Raw genomic sequence first — 13,882 nt, 5'->3', positions numbered from 1 at the left:
GCTATTTCTTCACATTTTGTTGAATTAATCTATTCATTTTAGTTCACTTTTGAATGCTTTACACTAATAGTTTGATGTATTGAACCTTTAAGCTTGGGTTAGGCTGTTAACGTTTGTGAACCAATGAAACGTTTATGAATCTAAGTACGGGATCGTCCAATGTTGATGAAACTCCAAATTAAGGATGCTGGACTAAACGGGTTGCAAAAACACAATAGTTAAATTCTGTTTCTTCACATCCTTTTTATTTTTTTAAAGAATCTTTAGAGTTGTTTTTATACAACACCTGCCAGCTGAAGATTTCATGTGGCCATGGTACACAAAAAAAGAAGCTCATCTATAGAGCAGAACACAACACTTTTCTTGAGGTAAAGCTATTTCTGCCTTTATTCAGATAATACAGTGTAGGATATGTGGGGAACGAGAGCAGGGAAATGACAAAGTAAGGATCTGGCCAGCTGGGACTCAACCCGGGAACTCACTGGCTGACAGCATTTGCAGCCATGTGGTACAAAGCACGCTTAACACTCAGCTACTGGGTGCAGTATTTATTTTGAAAAGCAACACTCGGACTAAATCAAGACTAAACAATGCAACAAAATATCAGGAATTATTCATTGGTTGTTGTATGTGAAAAAAACATGCTACAAATTAGAGAAGTGTCCTCATTACTGTGAATGAAACTCCCAGAACCAAGTTGGAGTCAAAGTCCAGCGGTGTCTTTTAGGAGAATAAAAAAAAATAACATAACAACTACAGCCAGCCGCCCAAAAGGAGCTGGCCCAAAGAATAGAGGAGCCTGTACCCGGCATGCCTTTCCCCATCTTCCCCCTCTTCTCTGCTCATGTTCTCGGAGGTCCGTAAACAAGAAGTGTGTGTTTCCCTTTAAGGAGCCCCCACCGTTTGCACAACAGAGGGAGGAGGAGCAGGCCTGCGGAACAGCGGCTGAGGAGGGGAAAAAAAAAAAAAAAAAAAATCCAACAGAGGACGGTTTCAAGTCCCCCCAATAGAAACTGTGCCTGATTTGTGGCCAATGTTGGAGATGTAAAAAAAAAAAAAAAAAAAAAAAAAAAATAGAAGAGAAAGAGAGGGAGGGAGAGGAGAGAGAAGGAGGAGGGAGGAGGAGGGAGGAGGAGGAGGGGGAGGAGAAGGGGGGGAGGAAAAACACTAAAGGGGTAGCTATGGAGATGGAGCGTTTTCCTGGCTGCTTTCTTTGACAGGTGTTGAGTGGGGCAAAAGTCTTAAAACAGAATTCAGCATGTACGCCAAAGGTAAAGGAGCTGTCGTCCCTTCCGATAGCCAAGCGAGAGAAAAGTAAGTGAATTCTGCGCTATATGTGTGAGTTTACCTGCTTATCATGCAGCCGAGGGGGCAGAGGAGGGGAGCACAACTTTCTAAACTGGTATTGTAATTTAAAAGGAGTGTACTGTACTAAAAGTGCGCTCCTGCGTGCGCTTTCCCCCTCCCCTCCGACCACCTTAGGAGGTGCGTCTCTTAAACTTTTTTTTTTTTTTTTTTTTTTTAATTGTACCTCTTGTTTGCACTTTTGCACGGGATATTTACTGACTGGGTTTGTTGGTGCACACACTTCTGTAACTTGCTGCCACCCTTCTGGAGAGCGGCGTTGTATTTTAGACACGCTGCGCGCTTCTGCAGCGTTAAAAGTTCAAGAAGCGTATTTTCATTCCGTTTCGCGTAAAAAGCGTGTTTCTGTAGGGTTTGTGGAGGCAACGTGATCGTCCCTGTACGGGCAGGCTGCCCGGTCCTCGTCTGTGCGAAACTTGGAAGAGCCGAAGCTGCTGGACTGTTGAAATACTTTTGTGTTTTTTGTTGTTGTTGAAGAAATAGATTCGGGCATCTTTGCGTGTTTTGAGGCGTAAAAGCCGGGCGCAATCAGACCGGGCGAAGAAGGGAAAAGTTTTGTCCCATTCAGCAATCATACAGCGGTACTAAACTTTTGCACTCACATCCAGGAGAGTCATACTGCCACGAACATGTAGCCTGGCACTATTGCAGAAGCAGACTTCGTTGTGAATGTTAAATAGCATATAATCTTTGATGTCTATTGTGTTGATAGATTCTGGAAAACATCACCGTGGTGCACGTTTTTTTGTTTGCTTTTCTGTCAAATTGTATTATTTTTTTCATTAATTTGTACATAAACTTCATTTTTCGGTGCATCCATCAATGCTTTTTGTGTGAATATACAAAGTAAAATGTAACTTTTAAATGACTCTACCCCCTGTAGAGTGAAGGCTACTCTCTGCCTCTGTTCCTCATGTCTGCCCTTTTATTATTTCTCAGCTACAGTAGAACATTTCTTTACGGGAGCCTTCAAAGAGTTGCACCTTCTTTGCATCGCAGCACTTTTAGATGAGCGCAATCTTTTATCATCATTAGCTATTTTTAAACAGTCTGAGGTTAGAGGAGTGAATAGGGATCCCTGCTGAGATGCAATTGTAATCTAAAAACACTGTCAAGTCCTGAGAGGCTGTGCTGTTGCACCTCATACATCTGTAATAGAACCAAATTTCTTTAGAGACTGTCTTGTATTTTTTTTTTTTTTTTTTTTTTTTTTATGCATTGCTGTGTCATATTCAATTGATTAAGCCTTCTAGAGATGTGACTCGTTTATGGGCTTAGTGTAAGCTTCTTCGAATACGACTTTGTACACGTCTGGTGCCACGAGGGTTTGATTTCACTCTGAATTCACATCAGTTTATCGGAAAATTTAGCATCTCGTGTGTGTGTGTGTGTGTGTGTGTGTGTGTGTGTGTGTGTGTGTGTGTGTCGAGGTGGAGGAGTGAATCCTAAATGAAAACAGTCCCATGTGGTTTTATGAACAGCAGGCAGAGTGACCTTTGAACCAGCATATGATGCTTTAATATTGCATATGAACCATCAGCAGACGTTTGGCTCCTTTTACACCTGTTTGTGTTTCTGCGCTTCATCAGTTTATTTACAATACACTGAGAGCGGGGAGGTGATTTAAATGCTGTGCTTTTAGGCATATTTTAGTTGCACTTGCTTGTTCAGGGACTGTGGATTATGTTCCATGTGTTATTGGGAGTGAAATCAGTGCAGAGGCAGCATGTATTTCAAATGATAGTGTAGGAGGAGGATTAATAATTTAACTCATAAGAAATACAAGTCTTTGGAGAGCTGGAAAGATGATGAGTTTGGGCTGCTTGTGATTAACAAAATTCCTGAATTAGTTTATTTTAGCGTGTTTGTTTGTATTTATTTGTACCTCCCCCCCTCAACCCTCTTATTTACCAGATCCTCCACAGTAAATATCCTATTCTTTAAACCTTTAGTCTCTCTCTGTGTGTGTGTGTGTGTGTGTGTGTGTGTGTGTGTGTGTGTGTGTGTGTGTGTGTGTGTGTGTGTGTGTGTGTGTGTGTGTGTGTCACACAGGCCTGTAGGTATTGTCCACACGTAATGGATGACGCTTGCCCTCTCCCCTCACCTGTCTTGTCACCCTAACCTGCCCCACAGGGCCAACACATGTTTCCTTGTAAATGGGGAGCTCACAACAGCTGCCTCAATGCATCACCGAATTAGCTCATATTCATATTTACATATTCATATGACTGCTCACATATTCAGATATTGAAAAGAGGGCTCCTCGGATGGGCTTGTTTCTTATTAAGGAAGGCTCAGCCATATAGTGTGGCTTCACAGCTGCAGCTCCTGCTTAGAGGATTGATTATCAAGTCTTATACTTACTCAATTGAAAGAACTATAAATTAATAATGTGATTTTTCTCTCTTGGATCCATTGAATAAGCCTGGAATTGGGTTTTGTGAGCTTTTTGCCTGTTCGGAACACAAAATAAAACAAAAAAATACTGCCATTACACTTTGATCAGCTCTAATCAGATGTATTAATATATAATGTGTGTTTATGCGCCTGTTCTATCTTCAAATAAGTGAGGCTAAACTGCAGTTACATTATAGATACACAAAACTTGTTGAGGAAGAGGAGATGCTCATTTTTGAGGAAACACAACAAATTTAATTAGTGCAGAGCAATGTTTTCGTTGTACAGCTGAAAGCAATCAGACAATACACGGGTGTGGGCAAGGCATGTGAGTTACACCGCAGAATTGCCGCTACAAGGAAAAAGTTGTAGAGGCGAATATTTATCGATAAGTGTAGTGTAACTTTTATAATCAGCTTCCTTGTGTTGTTCCTGCAGTGAATTTCGCTGCTGTGAGCACATTTTGGCATGTCGTCTCATTAAATTCCTCAAATGTTTCACATGCCTACATTGTTTAAAAAAAAAAAAAAGAGCAAGAGGGGCTGCAGACTTTATTTTTCTGACACCATATTTATCTGTTTTTGTTCGCAATATGGTGTCATTTTGATTGACGGCCAGCTGCTGGAGCTTTTCAGGGATTAACCTCATTCTTCAAATATTGGAACAACTAAAAGAAACGGTATCCTCATAATAGTTTTTTATCACCACTATCTCTATCAACACTTCCCTCATAATAGTTTTTTTGACACTACTATCTCTATCAACACTTCAGTAAGGCCTGTCATTTACAGTATGTGCTGTTGTACTGTCAGTGTTTTAGAGGCTGCAGAGTTTATGTTATAGCTCCTGGTGTGGCAAACCTCCTCAATGTACCTTCATGCATTATTTCAGGTAGGATTTGCGAGGCTGGTACAGTTCCTTCATGTAACCTGGTGTGCAGTGGTGCAATCTGGAACCATGAGAAAAAAAGCAAAGCAGTTGTTTTTCTGTTGCGCACCCTAATGTGTTTATAGTACCGAATGCTTGCATATTTCTCAGGCTTGTACAAAATGTTTCAGTACACAATCTCAGGTGTGAATTTAAGTGTGTTTGTGACAGTGTGCATGAAGTCGTGCATGTGCAGCTTGTGTTTTAAAAAATTTCTTTTAAAACCTTGAAACCAAGCCTTGAATCTCACTTGTTTGTTCAGAAATACATAAAACAGTCACACAAACATTTCACACGTGTCTGGATTCCTCTGTACAACCAAGGCCTCACCATACAAGCCGAGTTCAGGTGGCCGGTCACGCCGTTGTGCGATCACAGGTATCGGAAACATGGGCCCAGCAAAGAGTTTTCTTTTGAAAATCCTTTAGAAAGGTTATTGTGATGAGACATTTTGTAAAGAGAAAATAAGATACTACTAACAATAAAAGTAGAAGAAGATCTGGTGCCCTTGCAACCCAAAAAATGAATTACTCTGCACACTTTTTTCAGCGTTATATTTAATTTAATTTGGACAGGAGCAACACGGCAGCTTCAATATTAATGTCCTCTTATTATTTAGAAACTGGAACCTCTTTGAAATGTGCACTGATGAATCCAGCATCTTAATTAAAGGTGCCATTCACAAACATATTTAATGGCTTGATCAAACATCTCATTTTAAAAGCACGTCCTTAGTTTCCAACAGAATTTTGCTCCCTGCATTTGTTTTCTAATACTCTGTGTTTGTTTACAGTGTTTTTTTTTGTGTGCTTTCCAGTGTTACTGCATTTGTTTGGGAAGAGAACTTCAAGTGTAAAGTTAATCAGTTTGTTTTGAACACGGGTTTCTTTACATCCTCCGCTCCTCCCCTGGCTCCTCCCATGTGTTTACATGCAGTTTAATGGGGATCTTCAGGTCTGAATACAAGGTTTTGATTCTACACAGATGGCTCTGCCATCTGCATTTTAGCCTTTTGAAGGAAGCATAAAGAGCTGCGCTGCAACATAGGCAGAAACACTGCTCGAAAAGTAAAGAAACCCTTGATTTACCCTCAGCACCCTTTGGCTGACTGTGCTTTCATTCAGATATGTCAACAGTCAATTAATGCTGCCTTTCGTCAGCTGCTTTTGGTGGATCTGCACAAATTTGTTAGTTTTCTCACTTGGAATAAAGGAGACAGTATAAATATTGAAGCTACGTGCCTGAAGTTGTTAATCAGTTTGGCAACATGGCACCCAGAGGAGACGTGTCTTTTATTATCAAACGGAGAAAAGCATCTGTCTGAACAGGGTTCAGGTGAATAAGACTGTGTTCCTCAAAATAAAGTATTTTTTTTAACACAGGAAACATGATTTAAAAAAAAAAAAAGAAGTTTGGACAGATTTTGTTGTTGTTAAATTACATCATATTATTGTCCTCATGAGCAGCTGAGGGAGGAAGCTCTGGCGATTTCAGATGTGTCAATATAATCTCTCACCATAGATCATAAATCTCTCCTCCGCCTCTTTCACTGAAAAAGTCCTTTTGTGTGTTAAAAATCAGACCTTGCTGAAAATGAACCAGTCGTCAGGCAGCTGAGGTCAGAGGTCGTTTACAGGTGATCTTGTCGGCAACAGAGTGGAGCTCACCGCTGGTGGAGCGGGAATATGGAAGGAGAGGATCTACTGTATGTGTGTGTTTTTGTTTGTGTGAGTGCAGATGCTTGTGTGTGTGTGGGTGCGTGTGTGTGACAATGTGTGGATTAACCCATGGCTAAAGCCATTCGTGTTTACATGCTCGTTGACTCTGATTTGTTTTGACAAAGGAACTGCCATAACAAAGCCGAGCAAACATAAACAGTCTGTGCAGTGGGAATAAGCTTTAGTGAAACAGCTTCACAGTATCACAGGTGTCTCCACCAGCTACAGTCACCTTAAAGCGATACATCACTAGTTTCACACCCGTTCACCACCACAGCCTCAGATCCATACTGCTTTTATAGGGTGTTTATAAATATTTAAACATTTAGGAAATCATATTTTTGCCTTCAACCTTCTGCTGAATATATAAATTTCACATGTCGTATATCGTTGTTCTTTTACCGACTGACGCACATTGTAAAGGAAAGCAGATGCAGTAACAGGCCGTGCTTAATCCTCCATCACCTCCGCCATGCATACGTTAACTCGCGCTGCCACCGCTCTCCCTGCTGAATTATTGAAACCAAGACATGCAAGTTAATTTGTTAACTGTCTGTGCTTTAGTTGGCTAAACTCACCTGAGATGCCCCAGCCTGCCTCTGGAGGCGGGCGCGAAAGAAAGGGAAGGCTGGATGGGACAGCCTGGGGCTAAATGTCAGGTGTGTTTCCCGGGGACGAGGCAGTGGGAGAAAGCTCCTTGATGTGTGGACATGGAGCAAAGTAGTAGTTTACTAGTGTGAGGTTAGAGTCCGGAGAGGAAGGAAGATCAGAAATACGGTCCTACCAAGCTGCCGTATGGAGGAAAAACTGGTGCAAATTATCTTGTAGTTTAAGAGAAGGAGCGTGAGACGCAGACAGATGCTCCGTTGCTTGGCTTTGTGGCTCTTTTAATGTGAACAGACACACCGGGTTTATGCGATGAGCCTTGATATTCAGTGAGCAGTCAAAGCACAGGTCAAATGTTGTTCCTCCCACTCAGACTGATCTCCCACTTCGCATTGTGTAATTTGCATCAACAATTTTTTTTCTTTTTTTGGAGTTGTTGTTCAATTTCGTCTTCAGAGAGAGCGAAACATGCAGTAGAGGAAATGTGAGCTTTGGAGAGGGATGCGTGTGGTTGCGGTTTGTCTTGTAAGCATCTCATCTTTTATTTCTGAATGACATGTGTAACTAGTGCAGAGGTCACAGGGAAAGGAATCGGGTTTGCAGTATCCACGGAGGAAAAAGTTCATCATCCTGACCTTCAGTTTCCCTCTGACACAGCTACTGTACAGCCCCACCTCCCCCCACCCCCAAGTCTCCTTCCTCCTGCTCCATCAAAAAAAAAAATAGTCTCCTCCTGAGCCGAGTTACACTTACTGCTTCTGACAGAGTAACAAAGGGTGTCCCCTGAAGCCTGGATTGAATGAGTGTTTTTAAATAATGCATTGCAGCTAGGGCAGGTGCCCATCACTGGGGCACAGAGCCCCTCAGATCACACCAGGCTGTGCCATGAAAATTTCATTGCCGCAGTGCTCATGGGAATCTCTGTTCGATCCCGTACATCGCGGATGGAGTGTATCGGAGCTGACGCGTGTCTCAGGGTATTTCACACCGCAAAGAGGGGCCTCGTTTTTACATGCTACACCAGCGGACTCCCCATTTTACCGGGAAACTTAAACGCCCCTTTGAACGGTTCAGGCTGCAGGAACACAGGGAGGCACCAGAAACAAAACAAAAAGTTTAAAGTTGTGTTGCATCCCATGCGTGGTGGCATAGTTTGCACCCTTTTACAGCTACCAAAATCCAGACATGAGAAGAGAGGAGCTGATAAAACCATTGACACACTTGACTAAGTCAACATCAGTTCCCAAAAGTCCCTTTCCAGTTGATATTTGAGAGAATTAGAGGAGCCAGCTGACTTCCTATGGCTTAAAATAAATCACACTGGACCAAATGGGTGAAATTTGGATCGCAAAAATGATAATTTTGGTGGGTTTGGGACACCCAGAATTTTTTTTATGTATTGTCTATTAGCAGCTCCATTTCCACTGGTTACGTATGGTCCAACCCTGTTCCTGCAAGCATCACTTTGCGCAGAAAAAAACACCTACAACTCCTTTTTTGTTTGTTTATTGTTTGTTTATCTTACTGTGTTTTTAATTAAAGTCAATATTCTTCCTAAAAACATACCAAAATTGAACATCAATCAAAAATAAGTTACTGTCAGGCTGTTCTCCGTCATCGGGTGTCAATTCTTTGATAAACTGCTGTTCTGATGAAGCTTACCTGAAGGCAAAATTACGCCTCTGTCAACAGAGGCCTCTGAAGTGAGGAAACCACAGTCACTTTGTTCCACAGATTCTCAGACAACATGTAATTAACCGTGATGGACAAGTTCCTAAACAAAACACTGATCGCTTTCACTCGATACCACCGGGACGGTCGCTCCATTTGAGATCAATATTAAACATTTACAACGCGCACTTTCCTCCTACTTATGACTCAGTTCTTTTCTGCACATACAATCGGTGAGCGGGCCTCCAGGTGATGCCGAGCACCAGCCACCCTCCCATCACCACATCCACACACACATCCACACACACATCCACGCACTAGACAAATGGACATTAAGCCTTTTTTTTTTTTTTAACAGCATGTTTACACTAGGTATCAGAAATGGGTGTTGATACAGTTGTATCTGATGTAAGAGTGAGAAATATAGGAGGTGATAGCATCTAGTGTCTAATGCTAGTTGAAACTGGTTTGGACCAGCTGCAACAGATCATTTTCTTTCAGCAGATGGTTGTCGAGACGTTGCAGTGAAATTCAGTGATATTTTTTAAAGGAGATAAAGAATCAGGTTGTTCAACTCTGGCCCGGCTCATTATTGATTCATTCAGTATCATCCAGCATCAACCTAAACATCATAACTCTGCGTCTGCTCCGGCCTTGATGCGTGTGATCAGCATAAAAACAGTCGCCCACCACGCACGGAAGCACAGCAGCTCCCCTGAACTGCGTTTCAGACCTGAGGACGATTGCATGCAGATGACTGCGTGCTGTGCTGTGCTGTCTGTACAGAAGACGGCATTGTAGAAACACTTAACTGCTTCTCTGTGTTGGAGAAAAGGTCGCTTTAGTTGCAAAATAGCCAAAGGGAGGGATCCACGCGTCTGTGTGCAGGTTCATTTGTTGTCCATCTTATAATGGCTGATAACGTTGTCGTTATTCAGCAGCTCTTCAGCTGAATTTTCTTTAAAAGTCTGGGACAGCTGCCGTGGTCTGGATCCCGTCTTGTCTCTCTGGGACGAGCGTTAACAAGGCCAATGAAAGCAACAAGGATGAGTCAGCTGTTGAAAGAAAGAGAGAGGAAAAGACTCCCTCTCTGTGATCGAAAGTTGGTTTGATTTTTATCGATCAGATTCATAACGCAGTCTTTTGTAAAAAAATTTACCTAAGTTTTTAAAGAAATGTTTCCACCTCCTGAACAAATGTGCTTATTTGCCTTCTTGCTGTGAGTTAGATGAGAAGATCAATGCCTGTCTCGTATCTGTCTGTTAAATGTGAAGCTACAGTCAGCAGCTGATTAGATTAGCTTAGCATAAACACTGGAAACGGGGGCGTGTGGGGGGTGGAGGGGGGTGGGGTGGGGGTGGGGGGGGACAGGGACACAGGACAGTGAGTCTGGATTTGTCCAGAGGTTAGAAACTTTGCCTGCCAGCACCTCGAAAACTCACAAGTTAACAAGTAATAATGTGTTTGTTTAATCTTACAGAAGATGAGATGAAAAGAGGGCATATTTGAGGTTTTTAATTGGGTAATGTCTCGTACTACTTCTTGGCGGGGAGCGACGACTTTAAGGAGTCCCACCGTCTTGTTGCCAGGCAACCAGACTTTTACTCGTTCTTGGATCGACGCATCACACGAGCCGAATTCCTTTTCTGCAGCAAAAGATAATTCTATTGGTGGTCACAGTTTTGACTGGTGAGAAACCCCCACAGTCACAATCTGCATGACTTGTTTAAAATCATTTCACTGGAAGTAGAAAAGTAGTATTCTGCATTATTGGATTGATCGACTTGCCCGTCTTAAAGCACATCCACCGTATCTCTCATTTCACCCTTACCTTGTGTGACTGCACCTCACAGCGAGAAGGTTCTGGGTTTGAACCCTGCGGCCCACTCGGGCCTCTGTGTGCAGTTTGCACGTTCTTCACGTTGCATGTCTCCCCCCCCCCCCCGCGGCCGAAAGATACGCAGGTTCGGTTCATTGTCAGCTCTAAATTGCTGGTGTAGGTGTGAGCATGAATGGTTGTCTGACTTGTGCGTCGGCTCTGTGATTGACTGGCAGCCGGTCCACTGTGTACCTCACCTCTCACCCGGTGGTTGGCTCCAGCTACCCGAGACCCTCTAAAGGATAAACGAGTGAAGCTAATGGATGGACCTTGTGTGATTAATAAAGGCAGCGCTCTGTTCAGCCATCTCAGGGAGAAAGTGTATGAAGGCGTAGAGTATATTGTTTAGTCTGTAAAGATGTATTAACACCAAATGAAATGTCTCCTTGAAATGTAAAAAGGCTTGTTTGTAGTACCAGACCCGCTGAGAATCAACACCCACCCCGTCAGCCGTTTGTAGCAGCTATGTTGTTGTTGTTGTTGTTGTTGTTGTTGTTTAGTCCACTGTGTTTGGATCTGATGAACCAAGCCTGAGCTAAAATGTGAATATTAGAGTTCAAGTCATTTGAAAGCTGTGTGTCTGTGAGATTGTTTAGGGATCTTTCATTGTCTGAAATTAATAGTTTTTGGTCATTTTCACAACCATATTTCCGCTGCAAAGTTCGACATCAAAATGTGTCTTGATCACTTTGAACCCAACAGCAGTGGCGGGGATAATACGGCAGTGCATCTTTTGCCACGTCTAAGGATATTCTTCATCTCCTCTGTCCGTGTTTGTCTCGCTGTCTGTACTGTTTTTGTTTTCAGTCTCTATGCCTCAACACCAGAGATCCTTAAACCACAGGGATATGGCTGAGTGCCACCTAGGCTCTTTAGCTCCGAGCTGCACTACTCTACATCCCACATTTACAACCCCTTCAGTGTATATGATCTTCATACTGTAAAATCTTGTTTGTCCAAGCTGTGTCAAATGACACAGATTATGACTTCCTGCCAATCGTGCACAAATGTTGGACTTTAAGCGACTTGGAAGGATCAAAGTGACATATTTAGGACAGAATAGACTGACTGACTGACCATGTTTTTATATTTTGAAATAATCTGAAATTAACACTGCTTTTCAGAGGGAAGTGAGGAGGTTTGATGAGCAAACGCAGAATGTGATTCCCAGCACTGACCTCTGTTTTTTTTCTCTGCTTGTTTTCCAGGTTAGCTTTATATGTGTACGAGTATTTGCTGCATGTTGGCGCACAGAAATCAGCACAGACCTTCCTGTCAGAGGTAAGATGTTCTTTCAGTTTGACTTCCTGTTCATAAAGAATGAGAGTGATTCCCCCTCTATTGTATGACCAGGACAGGAATTCACATTATAAGTTGCTCTGAGTTCAAACAGCTGTTGAGCAATCTTGTTGAAAGCCGGGGTCTTGACTCGCGTGGTTTTTTTTTAATATAGTTGCTGCACAACAACAATGTTATTTTGGCTGTTTATTAATGTGGCACAATGTAAACATGGCGTCGGTTGGGCTACTTAATGTGATTACCCGCCCTTCATTATTAGCTCTAATTTGTGATCATAAACTGTGTAATTAGAGGAGTTTGACACATCATAAGCATGTTGTTTGTGTTTTGTTTTGACATTTGAGCAGTGAAGCCAGCAACAAGCTAAACCGAGTGTACCTTCAGTATTTGAAACCATTACAAAACTAACTATTCGTCCCAGGTCTGCCAGACGTATTAGCCTCATTGTATGCCCCTGAACTGTTGAAGTGGTAGGGTCTCTAATGTGTTGCATCCTCTTCCTTAATGGACATACTTCCTGTTAATGTCCAGGCCCTCTCGAGCAGAACACCTCTCCTGCTCATTGGCTTTATTCAGCTCCACTTAATACACTCCCCAACACTGAGAGGGCTTTAATTGCAAGCAAAGGCAGGTCCATATCATTCAACTTTAATACTGACATAATTTATGTCATCAGGTGAACTCAGGGTAGAGTCACACAGAGATACTATTGCACCTACAAGAGCTCACAGATGTGTGTTGCATGCACATGATATGGAGCCATGGAGTCTAATAAGCAGGACAGTTTAAACAGGCAATGCAGCTGGTCACCTGTGAAAGTGCTCGAGCCAAAGCTGTATGAAAGTGTGAATGTTTTAAATCACTTTTTTTTTTTTTTTTGGTTCTACAGATTTTGTAAGAAGCATTGGCGTTCAGATTATATACATATATTAGGGGAGATAAAAAGTTCAGAGATCACTCCTATTGCATGTGAGGTCACAAGATGAAGCTACAAGTACTCCAAATTTTGTCACTTGATCAACATCAGCTCCTGAGTTACACGTTTTTGTGAGCGCTCGTCTGTGCGCACAGTGATTTCTCTATAGATCTGAAACCTAAGCCTTTGTGCAAGTCAAATTTTTAGTCAAATTTTTGGGGAACAGAAAGAAGTCGCAGGGAGCCAAATCCAAAGAGTGCAAGTAGCGGGGAGCAACAATGGCGTGAGAAACTTGCCTGCTTTCAACATGCTGTGAGCATTTCTGTTATCATGTTGGAGAACCAAAGTGCCATCGCGCAATAGTTCAGGTCATTTGCACTGAATGTTTTCCTTCAGACGCCTCAGAACGTCACAGTAGAACTCTGTGTTGACAGTTTGACCCTAGAGGACTAATTCACAGTGCACAACCCTGCGAATGTCAAATAAAACCCCACAAGGTGTCTCCTGACCTGACGTGCCTTTTTTTTGGTTTTGGACATGAATGTCACTCAGGACACATCGCACAGTTCACTCCTTCACTGCTGTAAACTTTATGAAATATTTGAAGGGTCTCTGATGCTAATATCCGGAGTTTGGGCCCTTTGGTCATGGCCGTTAGGAAATCCCTGTGCGCACATACCAGTGCTCACCACAACGCGTGTAACTCCGGGGCTGATATTGATCAAGCGACGAAACTTGAAGTACTTACTCACGAAGGTTGTAGTTTCTTTGTGCTCGGTGCTTTGCATCGTTCAGGTACGACAGGAGTCTCGGAAGTTTTTAATCCACCCTCATAGACGCACACATTTTTAGAATGTGCTTATATGCTTTCTTGCTGAGAGTTAGATGAGAAGATTCATTAATTAGTCATCTCTGCGCGGTAGATATGGAGTTATAGTCAGTAGTTAGTTAGTTTTGCTTGGATAAACACAAGTTGGAAACAGTGAAACTGTCTGTTTCAGATGCAGTAACTTCCTTTGCTGCGTTCTGATTGTCTACCTCTCCACTACAGAGTGTGCACTCTAAATTGGCCTCTTGCCCTCTCTATAGTATATAGTGGACAAG

The 13,882-nt window shown here is 42.4% G+C and overlaps 1 protein-coding gene across 2 annotated transcripts in view; it reads left to right on the top strand.

Moving 5' to 3' along the window:
- The first annotated feature begins 1,129 nt into the window (after positions 1-1,129).
- Positions 1,130-13,882, top strand: part of ssbp4 (single stranded DNA binding protein 4) — an 85,702-nt gene continuing 72,949 nt past the window's right edge. The window contains exons 1-2 of one of the 2 annotated variants that reach the window (XM_069694980.1): positions 1,130-1,314; positions 11,772-11,844. In XM_069694980.1, the coding sequence (XP_069551081.1) occupies positions 1,259-1,314; positions 11,772-11,844 (129 nt within the window). In that variant the 5' untranslated portion in view covers positions 1,130-1,258. The remainder of the gene's footprint in view (positions 1,315-11,771; positions 11,845-13,882) is intronic. The other variant, XM_069694979.1, reaches the window with a different exon arrangement.

Source organism: Brachyistius frenatus, unplaced genomic scaffold, assembly GCF_029030835.1.
Source record: "Brachyistius frenatus isolate BFR_SWC_R1_liver_20210118 unplaced genomic scaffold, ASM2903083v1 Contig_18, whole genome shotgun sequence".
Taxonomy (NCBI): domain Eukaryota; kingdom Metazoa; phylum Chordata; class Actinopteri; family Embiotocidae; genus Brachyistius; species Brachyistius frenatus.
The sequence above is the reverse complement of the archived record's forward strand: the minus strand, read 5'-3'. Positions and strand labels throughout refer to the sequence as shown.